The 18046-nt window shown below is 42.7% G+C and overlaps 1 protein-coding gene across 3 annotated transcripts in view; it reads left to right on the forward strand.

Moving 5' to 3' along the window:
- The window catches only part of LOC140482671 (protein EFR3 homolog B-like), a 207068-nt gene that overhangs the window by 168187 nt on the left and 20835 nt on the right, over positions 1–18046 (forward strand). For 2 of the 3 annotated variants that reach the window (XM_072580177.1, XM_072580179.1), the window contains exons 21-22: positions 5416–5522; positions 14711–14760. In XM_072580177.1, the coding sequence (XP_072436278.1) occupies positions 5416–5522; positions 14711–14760 (157 nt within the window). The remainder of the gene's footprint in view (positions 1–5415; positions 5523–14710; positions 14761–18046) is intronic. The other variant, XM_072580178.1, reaches the window with a different exon arrangement.

Raw genomic sequence — 18046 nt, forward strand, 5'->3', positions numbered from 1 at the left:
TCACACCAGTTAGTACACTTTCCCACTTACAGCCCACAGGCATACACTTCTACACAAGCCAGTACTATCACACAAGTTACTCGTTACAATGGTGTACCCTTTAAACTGTGCTTTTGGCCCGGCCTGGTTCTTCCTGTTTGCAGATTCAAAGTGTCTCTTACCCCGATTCCCCAATCGGGGATTTTGACCAGAACACCCCGGAATAGGACACCCTGCTCGCAGCACCAATTGTTGTGGGGAAAATCACCAGTTTCAGAATCAGAATTGGGAATCAATAGCAGAGTTTATTGGACAAAGAAACCGGAGCTCCAGGGAGAGAGAGCGATGTCCAGCAGCACAGCTGTCAGCTGTGAGCCTTCTCTCCCCCTCGGTGCACATGTCATGATATTTTATACATTTTATGGTATAATATTCTAGTCTTTGTTTGTACAGCATGGTTTGTTAACAGAAAACAGAATCATTGTCAGTTTCAACAGCTACACGGAAGGCCATTGCTGCAGTAATTGGTTGTGATCATCTTTCTGAGAAGGAAGATCATTTTCCATTACTGCAAATTCGAATAATTAACACTTGTATACAAGCAGTCAGCCTCCCGAATGATCCAAGAGTCACCCAGCTCCAGCTCCAGGTCCCTAACGCGGTTTCTGAGGAGCTAGAGCTGGGTGCACTTCCTGCAGACCAAGTCAGTGGGGAACTAGTGGTGACCCTTACCTCCCACATCTTACAGGAGGAGCATGTAACTGCCCTAACATCCATTTCCCCTGTTCTGAATTCCCAAAGACACTGTTGAAAAAGCTAGTAACCTTAACAAATCAGTACACAGAACCTTTTTTTTTGATTAGAGGAGGAGGATGGATGACAGACACTACCTGAGTAGTGTTCCGGGTAAAGCAATCGCCTAAATATATTACCTCACTTACTCAGCCTTCCCGTGTCTGCTCCAGTTCAGCATGTGCTGCAACTATTCATGAGATAAGTTACTAAAGGATTAATTTACCCTTCCTGCAGTCCCCTGGTCCTCACTGTCACCGCTCCCACTGCTGCTGCAAAAATGGAGGCCGCTGACTCATAAGGTAAGTTTTTAAAGGATGAATTTACCTTCTCAGCAGCCCCAATTCTCGCTGTCACCACTCCTGCTGCTGCTGCAAAAATGGAGGCCGCTGATCTCAGGAGGTAAGTTTGTATGGTGGTGTTCAGCAGATAAAACTGTGGTTGTCAAGGGCTACCTTGACCTCTGATGATCTACCCAGCTATCTCCCTCTGTGAGTCCAAAATTAAGGCTTGAAGGTATCTCCTTTGTGAATGAGAATTCAATTTCATGGCACTGTGCTGTTAGTTACTGCTGAGTAGTGCATTGAAAAAGTACAGCCTTTTACTGCTCATCTCTCCCTGGCCATTCATGCAAGACCCGTGACTCAGGAAACCATGCCATTCACTAAAAGAATAGGATGCTGCCATTTTGTTCCTCATGGGGAGGCTCGTGAAATTTCCATGTGAATAAAGCATCTTAAAGCATCTGTACCCAGTCGTTTGGCTGATGTTTCAGGGTTTCCTCTGTCAAACCGTGAGATAGAGGAGGGTGGGTTACTCTTTGGAGGGTCGGTGTGGACTTGTTGGGCCGAAGGGCCTGTTTCCACACTGTCGGGAATCAAATCTAATCTAATCTAATTAAATAGCTTAACAACAACAGTGATCCTAACAGTCACCAGCTATACATGTAGGACCTGCAGGATAGTTTGCTTTCAAGGTTTGATATTGCTTAGAGACAACCTGAAAAGAATCTGTGAATAATGAATGTTTGAAACAGTTGAAAAAGCATCGCTCAGCCCTTTCAGCTGATACAAAAGTAGGAAGTGCTGAAGAACTCAGAAGCTCTTACAATATCTGTGAAGAGAGAAATAGAGTTAACACCTCAATTCAAATATGATTGTATTTCAAAGAGTCATGTCAGTCTCTATTGATAATTATGCTTTTCTCTCCACAAATGTTGTGTGACCTGCTGAGTTTCTCCAGCACTTTTATTTCAGTTATCCAACATCCTCAGTACTATCAAAACCAAAATAACTGTGAATGCTGTAAGTCAGAAACAAAAGCAGAATTTGCTGGAAAAGCTGAGCAGGTCTGGCAGCATCTGCAGAGAAATAAGCATTAACATTTGGGTCTGGTGACCCTTCCTCAGAACACAGTTTGTCCAGCAACTCCTGTTTTTGAGATATAAGGAAGTGTCAGCAAAGGTGAAAAGGAAGGACTGCGGGAAAAGGGGTAAACTGCCATGGACATCTAAGGAAATAAGGAAGGCTATCAAATTGAAAGAGAAGGTATACAAAGTGGGCAAGACCAATAGGAAACTAGAAGATTGGGAAAGCTTTAAAGGTCAACAGAAAGCCACAGAAATAGCTATAGAGAAAGATATAAGACAAATTATGCGAAGAAACTAGCTTAGAATATAAAGACAGATAGCAAAAGTGTCTATAAATATCTCATTGAGTAAAGTAAACATTGGTCCTTTCGAGGATAAGATTTAGTCATGATGTTAGTCAGGAAGTGGCTGAGCCGTTGAGCAGGTACTTTGTGTCAGTCTTCACAGTGGAGGACACTATAACATGCCAGTAATTGACAAAGAGACAAAGATAGTTGAGGGCCTGGAAACAATCATTATCAAAGAGGTAGTGTTGGGCAAGCTAATGGAGCTAAGGGTAGACAAGTCACTTGGTCTTGATGGACTGCATCCCAGAGTACCAGAGAAAAATGGTGGGAGAAATAGCAAATGCACTTGTGGTAATTTTCCAAAATTCACTGGACTCTGGGCAGTTCCAGCAGATTGGAAAACAGCAAATGAGATGCCACCGTTTAAAAAGGATGGTATACAAAAGATGGGGAATTATAGACAGGTTATCTTAACTTCTGTAATGGGGAAAATGCTTGAATCTATTATCAAGGCATCTCAATAGAAATTGTCTATTAGGCAGACACAGCATGGGTTCATGAAGGACAGGTCATGCTCAATTAATCTTTTGGAATTCTATGAAGACATTATGAACACGGTGGACAATGGGGACCCAGTAGATGTGGTGTACCTAGATTTCCAAAAGGCATCCAACAAGCTGCCACACAAAAAGCTGCTGCATAAGATAAAGATGCATGGCATTATGGGCAATGTATTAGCATGGATAGAGGATTGATTAACCAACAGGAAGCAGCGAAGGAATAAATGAATGCTATTCTGGTTGGCAGTTAGCGAACAGTGGTCTGCCTCAGGGGTCAGTGTTGGGACTGAAATTGTTCTCAAGTTTCATCGATGATTTGGAGTTAGGGACCACGTGTAGTGTGTCAAAGTTTACGGATGACACTAAAATGAGTGGTAGGGCAAAATGTTCAGAGGACTGTGAAACTTTGCAAAGGGACATAGATTGTTTAAATGAGTTGGCAAAGGTCTGACAGTTACAGTACAATGTTAATAAATGTGAAGTCATCCATTTTGGTAGGAATAACAGTTAAAAAGGCCTATTACTTGAATGGAAAAAAAATGCAGCATACTGTTGTGCAGAGGGACCTGGGTGTCCTTGTGCATGAATCACAGAAGGTTGGTTTGCAGGTGCAACAGGTAATTAAGAAGGCAAATGGAACTTTGTCCTTCATTGCTAAAGGGATTAAGAGAGATTATGTTGCAGTTGTATTGAGTGCTGGTGAGGCTACAGCTGGAGTACTAGGTGCAGTTTTGATCTCTTTACTTGAAACTAGAGGGGGTGCAAAGGAGGTTCACTAGGTTAATTTCATCAATGAGGGTCAAAATGTGTGGTGCTGGAAAAGCACAGCCAGTCAGGCAGCATCAGAGGAGCAGGAGAGTTGACGTTTCGAGCATAAACACTTCATTCCTGATGAAGAGCTCATGCTCGAAACATCAACTCTCCTGCTCCTTGAACGCTGCCTGACTGACTGTGCTCTTCCAGCACCACACTTTTTGCTTATGCTCTCTAGTATTTGAAGTCCTCACTTTCTCCAGAGTTGAGGGATTGTCTTATGAGGAGAGACTGAGGAGACTGGGATTATATTCATGGAATTTAGAAGATTGAAAGGGGATCTTATAGAAACATATACAATTATGAAGGGAACAGATAAGATAGAGGTGGAGAGAAAATTTACACTGGTGGGTGAAACTAGGACAAGAGGGCAGAGCCTCACAATTAGGAGGAGCAGATTTAGGACTGAATTGAGAAGAAAATTCTTCACCCAGAGGGTTGTGAATCTATGGAATTCCATGCCCAGTGAAGTGGTTTAGGCTTTGTCAGTAAGTATTCTGAAAGCTGGGCAGCACAATGGCACAGTGGTTAGCACTGCTGCCTCACAGCACCAGAGAGCTGGGTTCAATTCCTGCCTCAGGCGACTGTCTGTGTGGAGTTTGCACATTCTCCCCGTGTCTGTGTGGGTTTCCTCCGGGTGCTCTGGTTTCCTCCCACAGTCTAAAGATGTGCAGGTCAGGTGGATTGGCCATGCTAAATTGCCCGTAGTGTTAGGGGAATGGGTCTGGGTGGGTTGTGCTTCGGCGGGGCGGTGTGGACTTGTTGGGCTGAAGGGCCTGTTTCCACACTGTAAGTAATCTAATCTAATCTAAGATAGATAATGTTTGCACAGTAAAGGAATTAAGGGTAATGGTGGGTAAGTGGAGCTGAGGCCACAATTGGTGGAGCAGGTTCAAAGTGTCAGATGGCCTACTCCTGTCCTAGTTCTTATGTTCTTATGTCACCATACCCAAAACATTAACACTGACTTCTCTTTACAAATGCAGCCAGATCTGCTGAGCTTTTCTGGCAACATCTTTTTTTGTTCCTGATTTACAGCATTCCCAGCTCTTTCAGTTTTGAGGATCATTAACTCTGACTTCTCTTCACAGATGCTGCAGACCTGCTGAATTTTTCCAGCAACTTCTGTTTTTGTTGTCCTCAGTACTGTGTTCTTTTTTCCTTTCAGCTGATTACTGCCTTGTGAGTAGTTACTGATGTCGTTTTGTGACCATGAGTCATTGGAACTGAGCAGAAATGATGGAGAATGCATCATTGCCATATCATTGCCTACTTTTATATAAGTATCGACTAAATTGTTTGCATATCTTGTCATCTTTGTTGACAGAAAATTTGGGCTGGTGTCAAAATAATTCAATACTTTCCTAAAACACTCCATGATCATCCCTGTTTCGATCCACTGTCTGAACATCTCAGAACTTCTCAGCCTCTAATTCTGTTCTGAATTATGAAAGCCATCGGAAATCTACAAAAGGGATGAGTAGAATATGGCCTTTCCTTTGTGAATGTACCTAATTGAGAGTGTCATGCTTCTAGTATCTTCAATTGCTCAACAGCAGCAAGACCTGGGAGTGAATGTTACTGGCTGCTCTGATTAGTTTTCTTTATTGGTCAGTAGATGGTGGTGCCATGGAAGAGCAAGAGAGAGAGAGACGACGACAAGTGGTGGAAAAGTTTCAGAAAGCTCCATTTGAAGAGATAGCAGCTCATTGTGGAGCAAGGGTAAGGTCATGCAGTTTGTAAGAATGTGTGCAGAGACGAGCACTAACATCTTTCTTATCTTATGGTTCCATGACAAGAAAGTCCATGATCGTACATGCAGGCTAGTTTGCATAGAATCACATAATGTAGTTGTGGGGCTGAGGTAAATGGCCAAATCTATTCATCATTTTAACGTTGATCGTGTTTTGTGCACCTCCAATGCAGTGTAACCTGTATGCCTACTCTGTCCAAGCAGCCTCTGGTCTGTATGTCCTTGCTTACTATAATCTGCCTGTACTGCTCACAAACAAAGCTTTTCACTGTACTTCGCTACATGCGACAATAAATCAATCAATCAATTGATCATTTGGGGCTCAGGTAGTTAGCCAACGAAAGATTACTGAAAGGAGAAAGTATGGTCAAACTGAGTGGTGGAAGAAGACATTTGGGACATAAACAAGAAATTGCTGGGGCAACTTAACTGGGATACAAAAAAGGCATAAGAGTATCAAGATAAAAACCAACAGTTCAGCCTAATTTGTCCATCTCAACCATTATCCATCACATGAACAAAAATTCAAAGCATATTTACACACCATGTTTCCACATCTCTTCAACCCCATGTTCCTCCAAACCTCTGATTTTGTTTCAAATATTGATATTATTTCTTTCTCAAACATAACCCTGGAAATGATGAAACCCACAACCCCACAACTCTCCATAAAAACATCTTAGTACTAAACCTTTGACATTTAATCTTTTGTCAATGGTCCTATCCTTAAACAATTTCCATGGTTCCAGGGCTGTTGATGTCATATACATGGACTTCAGTAAGGCATTTGATAAGTTTCCCCATTGTAGTCAATGGAGAAAGTGAAGTCACATGGTGTGCAAGATTGCTGCACAGGTGGGTAGAGTGGTCAAGAAGGCCTATAGTATGCTTGCCTACATTGGACAGGATATTGAGTAGAAGAGCTGGCAAGTCATGTTAAAATTGTACAAGACATTGGTTCGGCCACATTTAGAATCCTGTGTACAGTTCTGGTCACCACATTACCAAAAGGATGTGGATGCTTTGGAGAGGCTGCAGAGAAGGTTTACGAGGATGTTGCTTGGTATGGAAGGTGCTAGCTATGAAGAGAGGTTGAGTAGGTTAGGTTTGTTTTCATTAGAAAAAAGGAGATTATGGGGGGACCTGATTGAGGTTTACAAAATCATGAAGGATATAGACAGGGTGGATAGAGACAAGCTTTTTCCCAGGGTGAAGGATTCAATAACAAGAGGTCATGCTTTCAAGGTGAACATAGAACATTACAGCGCAGTACAGGCCCTTCGGCACTCGATGTTGCGCCAACCTGTCATACCAATCTGAAACCCATCTAACCTACACTATTCCATGTACGTCCATATGCTTGTCCAATGACGACTTAGATGTACTTAAAGTTGGCGAATCTACTACCATTGCAGGCAAAGCATTCCATACCCCTACTACTCTCTGAGTAAAGAAACTACCTCTGACATCTGTCCTATATCTATCACCCCTCAATTTAAAGCTATGCCCCCTCGTGCTCGCCGTCATCATACTTGGAAAAAGGCTCTCCCTGCCCACCCTATCTAACCCTTTGATTGTCTTATATGTCTCTATTAAGTCACCTCTCAACCTTCTTCTCTCTAACGAAAACAACCTCAAGTCCCTCAGCCTTTCCTCATAAGACCTTCCCTCCATACCAGGCAACATCCTAGTAAATCTCCTCTGCACCCTTTCCAAAGCTTCCACATCCTTCTTATAATGCGGTGACCAGAACTGTACACAACACTCCACGTGCGGCCACATAAGAGTTTTGTACAGCTGTAGCATAACCTTATGGTTCCGGAACTCGATTTCTCTATTAATAAAAGCTAAAACACTGTATGCCTTCTGAACAACCCTGTCAACCTGGGTGGCAGCTTTCAAGGATCTGTGTACCTGGACACCGAGATCTCTCTGCTCATCTACACTACCAAGAATCTTACCATTAGCCCAGTACTTTGCATTCTGGTTACTCCGACCAAAGTGAATCACCTCACACTTGTCTGCATTAAACTCCATTTGCCACCTCTCAGCCCAACTCTGCAGCTTATCTATGTCTCTCTGTAACCTACAACATCCTTCGTCACTGTCCACCACTCCACTGACCTTAGTGTCGTCTGCAAATTTACTAACCCACCCTTCTATGCCCTCATCCAGGTCGTTCATAAAGATGACGAACAGCAGTGGACCCAACACTGATCCTTGAGGTACACCACTAGTAACTGGACTCCAGGATGAGCATTTCCCATCAACCACCACCCTCTGTTTTCTTTCAGCAAGCCAATTACTGATCCAAACTGCTATATCTCCCACAATCCCATTCCTCCGCACTTTGTACAATAGCCTACTTTGGGGATCCTTATCGAACGCCTTGCTGAAATCCATATACACCACATCAACCAGTTTACTCTCATCTACCTGTATGGTCACCTTCTCAAAGAACTCAGTAAGGTTTGTGAGGCACAACCTACCCTTCACAAAACCATGCTGACTATCCCTAATCAAATTATTCTTTTCTAGATGATTATAAATCCTATCTCTTATAACCTTTTCCAACACTTTACCAACAACTGAAGTAAGGCTCACTGATCTATAATTACCAGGATTTTCTCTCACTCCCCTTCTTGAACAGGGGAACCACATTTGCTATCTTCCAGTCTTCTAGCACTATTCCTGTAGACAATGACGATTTAAACATCAATGCCAAAAGCTCGGCAATCTCCTCCCTGGCTTCCCAGAGGATCTTAGGATAAATCCCATCCGGCCGAGGGGACTTATCTATTTTCACACTCTGCAGGATTTCTAACACCTCCTCCTTGTGAACCTCAATCACACCTAGTCTATTAGCCTGTATCACGGTAATCTCCTCGACAACATTGTTGTTTTTTAGAGTGAATACCGTTGAAAGATACTCATTTAGTGCTTCCCCATCTCCTCTGACTCCACACACAACTTCCCACTGCTATCCTTGATTGGCCCTAATCTTACTCTTATCGTTCTTTTATTCCTTAAATACCTATAGAAAGCCTTAGGGTTTACCCTGATCCTATCCACCAACAACTTCTCATGTCTCCTCCTGGCTCTTCTGACCTCTCTCTTTAGGTCTTTCCTGGCTACCTTGTAACCCTCAAGCGCCCTAACTGAGCCTTCACGTCTCATCCTAACATAAGCCTTCTACTTCCTCTTGACCAGAGATTCCACTTCCTTCGTAAACCACGGCTCCTGCGCTCTACAGCTTCCTCCCTGCCTGACAGGTCCATACTTATCTAGGACACACAGGAGCTTTTCCTTGAATAAGCTCCACATTTCTAATGTGCCTATCCCCTGCAGTTTCCTTCTCCATCCTATGCTTCCTAAATCTTGCCTAATCGCATCGTAATTGCCTTTCCCCCAGCTGTAACTCTTGCCCAGTGGTATACACCTATCCCTTTCTATCACTAAAGTAAACATAACAGAATTGTGATCGCTATCACCAAAGTGCTCACCTACTTCCAAGTGTAACACCTGGCCGGGCTCATTACCCAGTACCAAATCTAATGTGGCTTCACCCCTTGTTGGCCTGTCTACATACTGTGTCAGGAAGCCCTCCTGCACACACTGGACAAAAACTGACCCATCTATAGTACTCATACTATAGTGTTCCCAGTCAATATTTGGATAGTTGAAGTCCCCCATGACAACTACCCTGTCTCTCTCACTCCTATCGAGAATCATCTTTGCTATCCTTTCCTCTACATCTCTGGAACTATTCGGAGGCCTATAGAAAACTCCCAACAGGGTGACCACTCCTTTCCTGTTTCTAACTTCAGCCCATACTATCTCAGTTGATGAGTCCCCAAACATCCTTTCTGCAACTGTAATACTGTCCTTGACCAACACCTTCCCCTCTTTTACCATCTTCTCTGTTCTCTCTGTGAGAAGTGGAAAGTTTAAGGGGGATACACGCGGCAAGTTCTTCACACAAAGAGTGGTGGGCGTTTGGAACGCGTTGCCAACAGAGGTGGTAGAGGCAGGCACGGTAGATTCATTTAAGATATGTCTGGACAGATGCATGTGTAGATGAGGAGCAGAGGGATACAAATGCTTAGGAATTGACCGACAGGTTTAGACAGTAGATTTGGACTGGCTCAGGCTTGAAGGGCCGAAGGGCCTGTTCCTCAGCTGTAAATTTCCTTTGTTCTTTATTGTTCTTTGTTCATGGTTTCTCTGAAATCCCTATTCTTCTAATCTGCTGGATCATATGTCCCTGTAATAGGCATTGCATCATTCTAATAAAAATGATTTCAATTATCAAAAACATTCTTCATATTTGTATTTCTTCAAGCCTATTAGCCTCTTAGAGATTCTGCATTGTATCCTCTCTAAAGTGCAATACTGTTCATATATTGTGCGCTTTAGTGTTCCAAACAGTACTCTCACTGAGATCCTATTAAAGTTTTTCTTTAAGGATCCGTCTTTGTATCCTGGTTTAATGTTCTGAGCTGTGTAAGATTTTTTTATGGCCTGATGAATCTAACTTTATGGGATTAACATCCTGCAATCATGGACTTTGAATCATTCTGCTTTTCCCCTGCCTAAGCCTGTTTGCATTCTCAGTATTTTACTGCTTTTTTTCAAACAAAATGCATTCCTTCACACATCGAAATTATTCCCCCAACTAATCAGTAGCCCTTTGTAACATCCTTTTAGTCTTTTAAAGAATTAACAAGACCTCAGATTTCAATATCATCTTGACATGTGAACAATGTTTCTTTTCATTGATCACAACTTGAGGAGAAGTGGCCTCAGAACAGTATCCTATACAACATTACTCATGCAGAAGCTTTCCTAACTCCAACTACCATTTTCTTCCTTCTACCTATTTTTAAATCATGTTTACTTCCATTGTTTCCACACAACCATTTCTAGTAATCATTTATATTTTATCTTTTGAAAGGCTTCCTTAATGTCCATGCACACTGCATTTCTCCAGTTTGCATGTCTAATATTGGGTTCAGTTTCAGATGACACACTTTGGGAAGGATATATTGACCTAGGCCTGATGAATGGTGACAGTCCTGACACATTAACAGGTACGGCCTGAGGGTGATTAGTCTATGGACCTCATTGCCGCAGAAGGCTGTGAAGGCTAAGTCTTTGAGTGTATTTAAGACAAAGCTAGATGGGTTCTTGATTGGTAAGGGGATCAAGGGTCACAGGGAGCAGGCAGGAGGATGGGGTTGAGAAACATATCTGAGCAACTTGATAGGACAAATAGCCTAATTCTGCTCCAATACCTTATGGTCTTACACGTATTTTCAGGATGTTTGGTTATGTTTCAGATCTCCAACATCTGCAGTATTTTGCTTTTGTATTAGTGAACTCTACAACTCTGCTTCATGTAAATATTTAGGCACCTCTGTCCCCATTTTTATCACATATATATCACTATCGCCATCTCAACAATCATCCTAAAATCCCCATTGCTAGTTTCATCTTTGTTATCATCCCCATAATCATTACAATTCTGATCTTTCTGATCCCATTCAAGTTTTAAACTATGGTTACATTCATTTGGGAGGTTTGATCACAAAACATTCTTGTCACATGGCATCTAACCACAAGATGCCTGATCACATGACATTAAATGTCCATGTGGGCGGCACGGTGGCACAGTGGTTAGCACTGCTGCCTCACAGCGCCGGAGACCCGGGTTCAATTCCCGCCTCAGGCGACTGATTGTGTGGAGTTTGCACGTTCTCCCCGTGTCTGCGTGGGTTTCCTCCGGGTGCTCCGGTTTCCTCCCACAGTCCAAAGATGTGCAGGTCAGGTGAATTGGCCATGCTAAATTGCCCATAGTGTTAGGTAAGGGGTAGATGTAGATGTAGGGGTATGGGTGGGTTACGCTTCGGCGGGGCGGTGTGGACTTGTTGGGCCGAAGGGCCTGTTTCCACACTGTAAGTAATCTAATCTAATCTAATCTAATCTAATCTAAATGTCTTCACAGCAGAGATTGATAAATTCTTAATCTCGCAAGGAATTAAGGGATACGGGGAGAGTGTGGGTAAGTGGCGTTGAAATGCCCATCAGCCATGATTAAATGGCGAATGGACTCGATGGGCTGAATGATCTTATTTCCACTCCTATGTCTTATGGTCGTGTGATCTTATGATTTGTACAAACATGATTGTATTTCCATTCCAAAGGCAAGGGTCCCCTGATGTTACGTGTTTTTGCTTAAGCTCGTTGCCATTGTGTAATACATTTCAAAAACTACTGAGCAGGGGAGGAAGGAAAAGTAACAATGTGTAAGAAGGATAACACAAAGAGGGCAGTTGAAGTAGGGAGAAGAGGGGGAATTGAGGTGGAGAGAAGAGAAAATTGAGGAAGGTAAGAAGGAGAAGTCACAATAGAGAGAACTTTGTGGCCATCAGGAACTAATGTTATGATGATTATCATTACATGAAAACTAAGAATAAAATGTTCCACTCACAATCAAAAGTTTTACAGTAGCTCACAGAAAGATAGAAAATAGGAGCAGGAATAGCCGATTAAGCCTTTGGAGCCTGCTTCACCATGGCTGATCATCCATCTCAATTCTTGCTTTGGTTCATGTCCTTTGATCCCTTTAGCCCTAAAACCTACATCAAACCCCTTCTTGAAAACATTCAATGTTTGGTCTCAATTGCTTTTTGTGGCAGGGAATTCCACAGCCTCACCATTCACTAGGTTAAGAAGTTTCTGCTTATATCTGTTCTCAATGGTCTATTCCATATCCTTTGACTGTGACCAGTCATCTGGACTCCCCAGTCATCAGGAACATCCTTCCTACCTTTACTTTTCTACTCCTGTTAGAATCTTAAAACATGTTAAAAACATTAGAAATAGGCACTGAAGTAGGCCATTTGGCCCCTCAAACCTGTTTTGCCATTCAGCAGGATCACAGTTTCTATGAAATCCCTGCTCTTCCTTAGCGTTTAACCTCCAATCAGCATTGTGTTATCTGTAAACATGGAAACATTACATTTAGTTCACTCATCTAAATCATGAACATATTTTTACAACACGGAGGCGAACCCCTCTGTTAGTTAAACCAAACACCAAGAAAAGCTGCCTTGCGTCGTAAACTGTTAAAATTTGAGGGACAGAGAACTCTCAAATTCCACTATTTAAAGAAAATGACATAAATTTATTTTCTTACTCTAAAAGTGAATATCAAACAAAAAATATTCACAGATCTAAGCCACACTTTCTCTTAACTGCTTACTATCTGCTTCCAACTTTATAACAATATGCTGTTCCAATAAGACACTTATTAAAATTACATCAACTTAATTTCAAAACCACACAGTCTCTGTCTTCTGTGTTTTCACACTTCCAGCTGCTGATCTCTCTGGATCGTCTTCTTTCTTTTTAATGTGTGTTTCATATGAAAAGGTACCTTTGATAGAGAGTGTTTTTTAATTTGTTTGAGAGCAAGATGTTAAATGATAATTAGCTCTCCATGAGTTTCTCCCTCTACGACAGTTGCTCTCTGGCCAATTTTCAAATTGTCTGTATTCTTATTTCCCCCAACATCGGATCGTCTCATCGGTTCGATGTTGGCAAAACAATTAATTCAATCTCGATTGGGTTTTAGTATTCTGGTGCATAATTTAAATTCGAATTGTTGTCAAAACAGCAACCAAAACTCAAGTATCCATTTCACAAGCCAAGTGTTATATAGTTTCAAGTTTCCAGTACACTCTAAGAATGCCATCTAGTCATATCTACAGGTAATTGTAATCTCTCAATTCAGAACAGCATTGTCTCTCCCTTAAAGACACAGTACACACCTTCAATCATAACAATATATTATGAAGATGGGATCCAAGCACCCACTCCTGCAGTACCCAACTAAGTCACTACCTGCATTGAGAAAAAAGACCCTGTATTCCTACTTTTTGTTTCCTGTCAGACAAATAGTTTGCTATCCCTATCACTGCACTAACCCCAATCCTATGCACTTTAATTTTACACGCTCATTTCTTCTGTGGGACCTTATCAAAAGCCTTCTGAAAGGCTAAGTAAAGCACATCCACTCCTGTTTATCGACTCTGCTAGTTTTGCCTTGGAAATGCCAGGATAATCAATGCATAAAAATCAGAGTTTTCCATTCCCAAGTATCCCATTCAGCCACTAATCAGAACAGTCCTTCATTTACCCCAGTCTCTGGGTTTCACTCCCCCATTTCTTTACTGCTCCTCTTTCTTTGTCACATGCCTCCTTTTCAGACTGCACCTCTCTCTCTCTCTCTCTCTCTCTCTCTTTCTCTCTGTTCTACTCCCCAATTCTGGACTGCTCCTGTCTTATAGAGTCATATAGATATATAGCACAAAAAGCACTTGGACAAATATATGAATAGGAAGGAAATATAGGGATATGGATCCTGTAAGTGAAGACAGTTTCAGTATGGAAGGGCAAAATTTGTCAATTTAGGCTTGAGGGAGCTGAAGGGCTTGTGACTGTGCTATATTGTTCTTTGTTCTTTTCTATGGAAACACACCCCTCAGTCTAACTGGTCTATGCCGACCAAATTTCCTGAATAATCTAGTCCCATTTGTCAACATTTGACCCATATCCCTCTCAACCTTTCTATTCATGTACCCATCCAAATGCCTCTTAATTATTGTAATTGTCTCAGCCTCCACCACTTCCTCTAGCAACTCATTCTATACATGCACCACCCTTTGTGTGAAAAAAATCATCTCTTAGATCCCTTTTTAAACTAAACCCTCTCACTTTAACCATATGCTCTTTAGTTTTGAATTCCCCACTGCTGGGAAAAGACCTTCTCTATTTACCCAATCCATGTCCCTCATGATTTTATAAATCTCTTTCAGATCATCCCTCAGTCACATTTGTTCCCATTCATGACTACTCATCTCTCTCTCCCTCTCTCTCTCTTTCTCTTTCTCTCTCTCTCTCTCTCTCTCTCTCTCCCTTTCTCTCTCTCCCCCTGTCTTTCTCTCTCCCTCCTCTCCTGTCTTTGTATTTTGGAATCATATATGGGGAATGATGAGATAGGGTTTTGATCTGAATTTGTGATAGTCCCATTTATGTATTATTGCTGTCCAGAGTTTTATCTATTAACTTGTGCTTCTCAATCTTTTAATTTTAGGCAACCATTTTGCAGAGTAAACTGAATCAAATATTTGAGATAACCATAAGGTAAGTCATGCTGAACCTTAGTTCTTTATTCCCTCACTCGATAAAAATAATCATATGTTCATATTTATTAGCAAAGCAAATTTATTGCCCATTATCAATTATCCTGAGAAACTGGTGGTGTGTCATTTTATTGGATAGCAGTTTGTTAGAATTGACAGTTGTCCTAGGCTCCTTTAGACATTAAAAATCAATGGTATTGGTGTGGATATATGCCTGGCTGGGTGAGATTTCTTTCCCTGAAGCACATTAGAGAACCATTTAGACTTTTTAAATAAACATCTAGTGTCTCTTGAGTGCCCCGATTGAATTTGTCTCCATACACTTTCGGGAAATATATTCACAACCTAACCATTCATTGTGTGAAAGAGTGCAGATCACTTTAAAAGTGTGCCCTCTGGTTCTTGACCAGTTATGAGCAAAAACAGTTTCTCCCTTTCCCCTTTATCCATGCCCTTCACGATTCTGTTAATTTCTGTCAGATCTCATCTTAGCATTCTCCTGTTCCAGGAAAACAATCCCACTTCTCTAATGTTTGCTCATAACTAAAGCATCTCAATCCTAGAACTGTTATCAGAGGGGTCTTCTGTACTCTCTCTAATGCATTTCACATCCTTTCAATCATTTAGTACCCAGTACACAACATTTCAGCTGAGGCCCAACCCGTAACAAAAACAGAAATTGCTAGAAAAGCTCAGCAGATCTGGCAGAAGCTGTGAAGAGAAATCAGAGTTAATGTTTCAGCTCTGGTGACCCTTCCTCAGAACAGCCTAACTAGTGTCTTATATAAGTTCATCACAACTTAGCTGCTCTTGAACTCTATGTCCCTATTTATAAAACTAAGATTCTGTATGCTTTGTTAGTAGCTGTCTCTACCAATCTTGCCACCTTTAATATCTGTTTCCATGCTGTACATCTCTCTGACTCTATACTCTATGACTTGTATACCTATACACCCAGACCTGCCTGCCCCTGCACACCCTTTGGAATACTTTGTATACTGTCTCTCCATGTTATTTGTGCCAAAGTACATTCCCTTACATCTCCATATTGGACATCATCTACCATCTATCTACCCACTCCAGCAACATGTCAATGTCGTTTTGAGGTTCTTGAACTATCCTCCTCACAATTAAAACTTCTGCTAAGTTTTATATTATCTGCAAACTTTAAAATTGCCCCCTTCACATATAGATCTATATCATAAGGAAAAGTAAGGTTCCCAACACCAATGCCTGGGAAACTTCACTACAAATTTCTTTCCAGACTGAAAAATATCAATTAATCATTGCTGTCTGTTTCCAATTGCAAATTTTGTATCCATGTTGCTACTAACCCTTTTATTCCATAATCTATAAATTAGCTTACGTTTCTCAAATGCCTTCTGAAGGTCCATGTACTGTGCATCAACAGCATTACCCTCATCTATCCTCTCGATTAACCCTTTCATAAAACTCAAAGATAGTTAGATACGATTTTCCCCTAACAAATCCATCCTGACATAGAGTCATAAAGCACAGAAACAGACTCTTCAGTCCAGCTACTGGATTAGTGGTGCTGGAAGAGCACAGCAGTTCAGGCAGCATCCAAGGAGCTTCGAAATCAACGTTTCGGGCAAAAGCCCTTCATCAGGAATAAAGGCAGTGAGCCTGACGCATGGAGAGATAAGCTAGAGGAGGGTGGGGGTGGGGAGAGAGTAGCATAGAGTACAATGGGTGAGTGGGGGAGGGGATGAAGGTGATAGGTCAGGGAGGAGAGGGTGGAGTGGATAGGTGGAAAAGGAGATAGGCAGGTAGGACAAGTCCGGACAAGTCATGGGGACAGTGCTGAGCTGGAAGTTTGGAACAAGGGTGAGGTGGGGGAAGAGGAAATGAGGAAACTGTTGAAGTCCACATTGATGTCCTGGGGTTGAAGTGTTCCGAGGCGGAAGATGAGGCGTTCTTCCTCCAAGCGTCTGGTGGTGAGGGAGCAGCGGTGAAGGAGGTCCAGGACCTCCATGTTCTCGGCAGAGTGGGAGGGGGAGTTGAAATGTTGGGCCATGGGGCGGTGTGGTTGATTGGTGCGGGTGTCCCGGAGATGTTCCCTAAAGCGCTCTGCTAGGAGGCGCCCAGACTCCCCAATGTAGAGGAGACCGCATCAGGAGCAACGGATACAATAAATGATATTAGTGGATGTGCAAGTAAAACTTTGATGGGTGTGGAAGGCTCCTTTAGGGCCTTGGATAGAAGTGAGGGAGGAGGTGTGGGCGCAGGTTTTACAGTTTCTGCGGTGGCAGGGGAAGGTGCCAGGATGGGAGAGTGGGTTGTAGGGGGGCGTGGACCTGACCAGGTAGTCACGGAGGGAACGGTCTTTGTGGAAGGTGGAAAGGGGTGGGGAGAGAAATATATTCCTGGTGGTGGGGTCTGCTTGGAGGTGGCGGAAATGTCGGCGGATGATTTGCGCTTTAGGGAACATCTCCAGGACACCCGCACCAATCACCCACACCGCCCCATGGCCCAACATTTCAACTCCCCCTCCCACTCTGCCGAGAACATGGAGGTCCTGGGCCTCCTTCACCGCTGCTCCCTCACCACCAGACGCCTGGTGGAAGAACGCCTCATCTTCCGCCTCGGAGAACTTCAACCCCAGGGCATCAATGTGGACTTCAACAGTTTCCTCATTTCCTCTTCCCCCACCTCACCCTTGTTCCAAACTTCCAGCTCAGCACTGTCCCCATGACTTGTCCGGACTTGTCCTACCTGTCTATCTCCTTTTCCACCTATCCACTCCACCCTCTCCTCCTTGACCTATCACCTTCATCCCCTCCCCCACTCACCCATTGTACTCCAAGCTACTTTCTCCCCACCCCCACCCTCCTCTAGCTTATCTCTCCATGCTTCAGGCTCACTGCCTTTATTCCTGATGAAGGGCTTTTGCCCAAAACGTCGATTTCGAAGCTCCTTGGATGCTGCCTAAACTGCTGTGCTCTTCCAGCACCACTAATCCAGAATCTGGTTTCCAGCATCTGCAGTCATTGTTTTTACCTTCAGTCCAGCTAGTCCACACTCACCATGTTTCCAGACTAAACTAGTTCCCACCTAAGATCATCCCTCAACCTTCTATGTTGTCTGCCTATCCAGCCTATTTTTATAACTCAAACCCTCTATTCCAGGCAACATCCTGGTAAATGTTTTTTTGAACCCTCTCCAGTTTAATAACATTCTTCCTATAACAGGACAACCAGAACTGCACACAGTACTCCAGAAGAGGCCTCACTAACATCACGTATAACCTGAACATGACGTCCCAA

This window comes from Chiloscyllium punctatum, chromosome 11, assembly GCF_047496795.1.
Source record: "Chiloscyllium punctatum isolate Juve2018m chromosome 11, sChiPun1.3, whole genome shotgun sequence".
Lineage (NCBI taxonomy): Eukaryota > Metazoa > Chordata > Chondrichthyes > Orectolobiformes > Hemiscylliidae > Chiloscyllium > Chiloscyllium punctatum.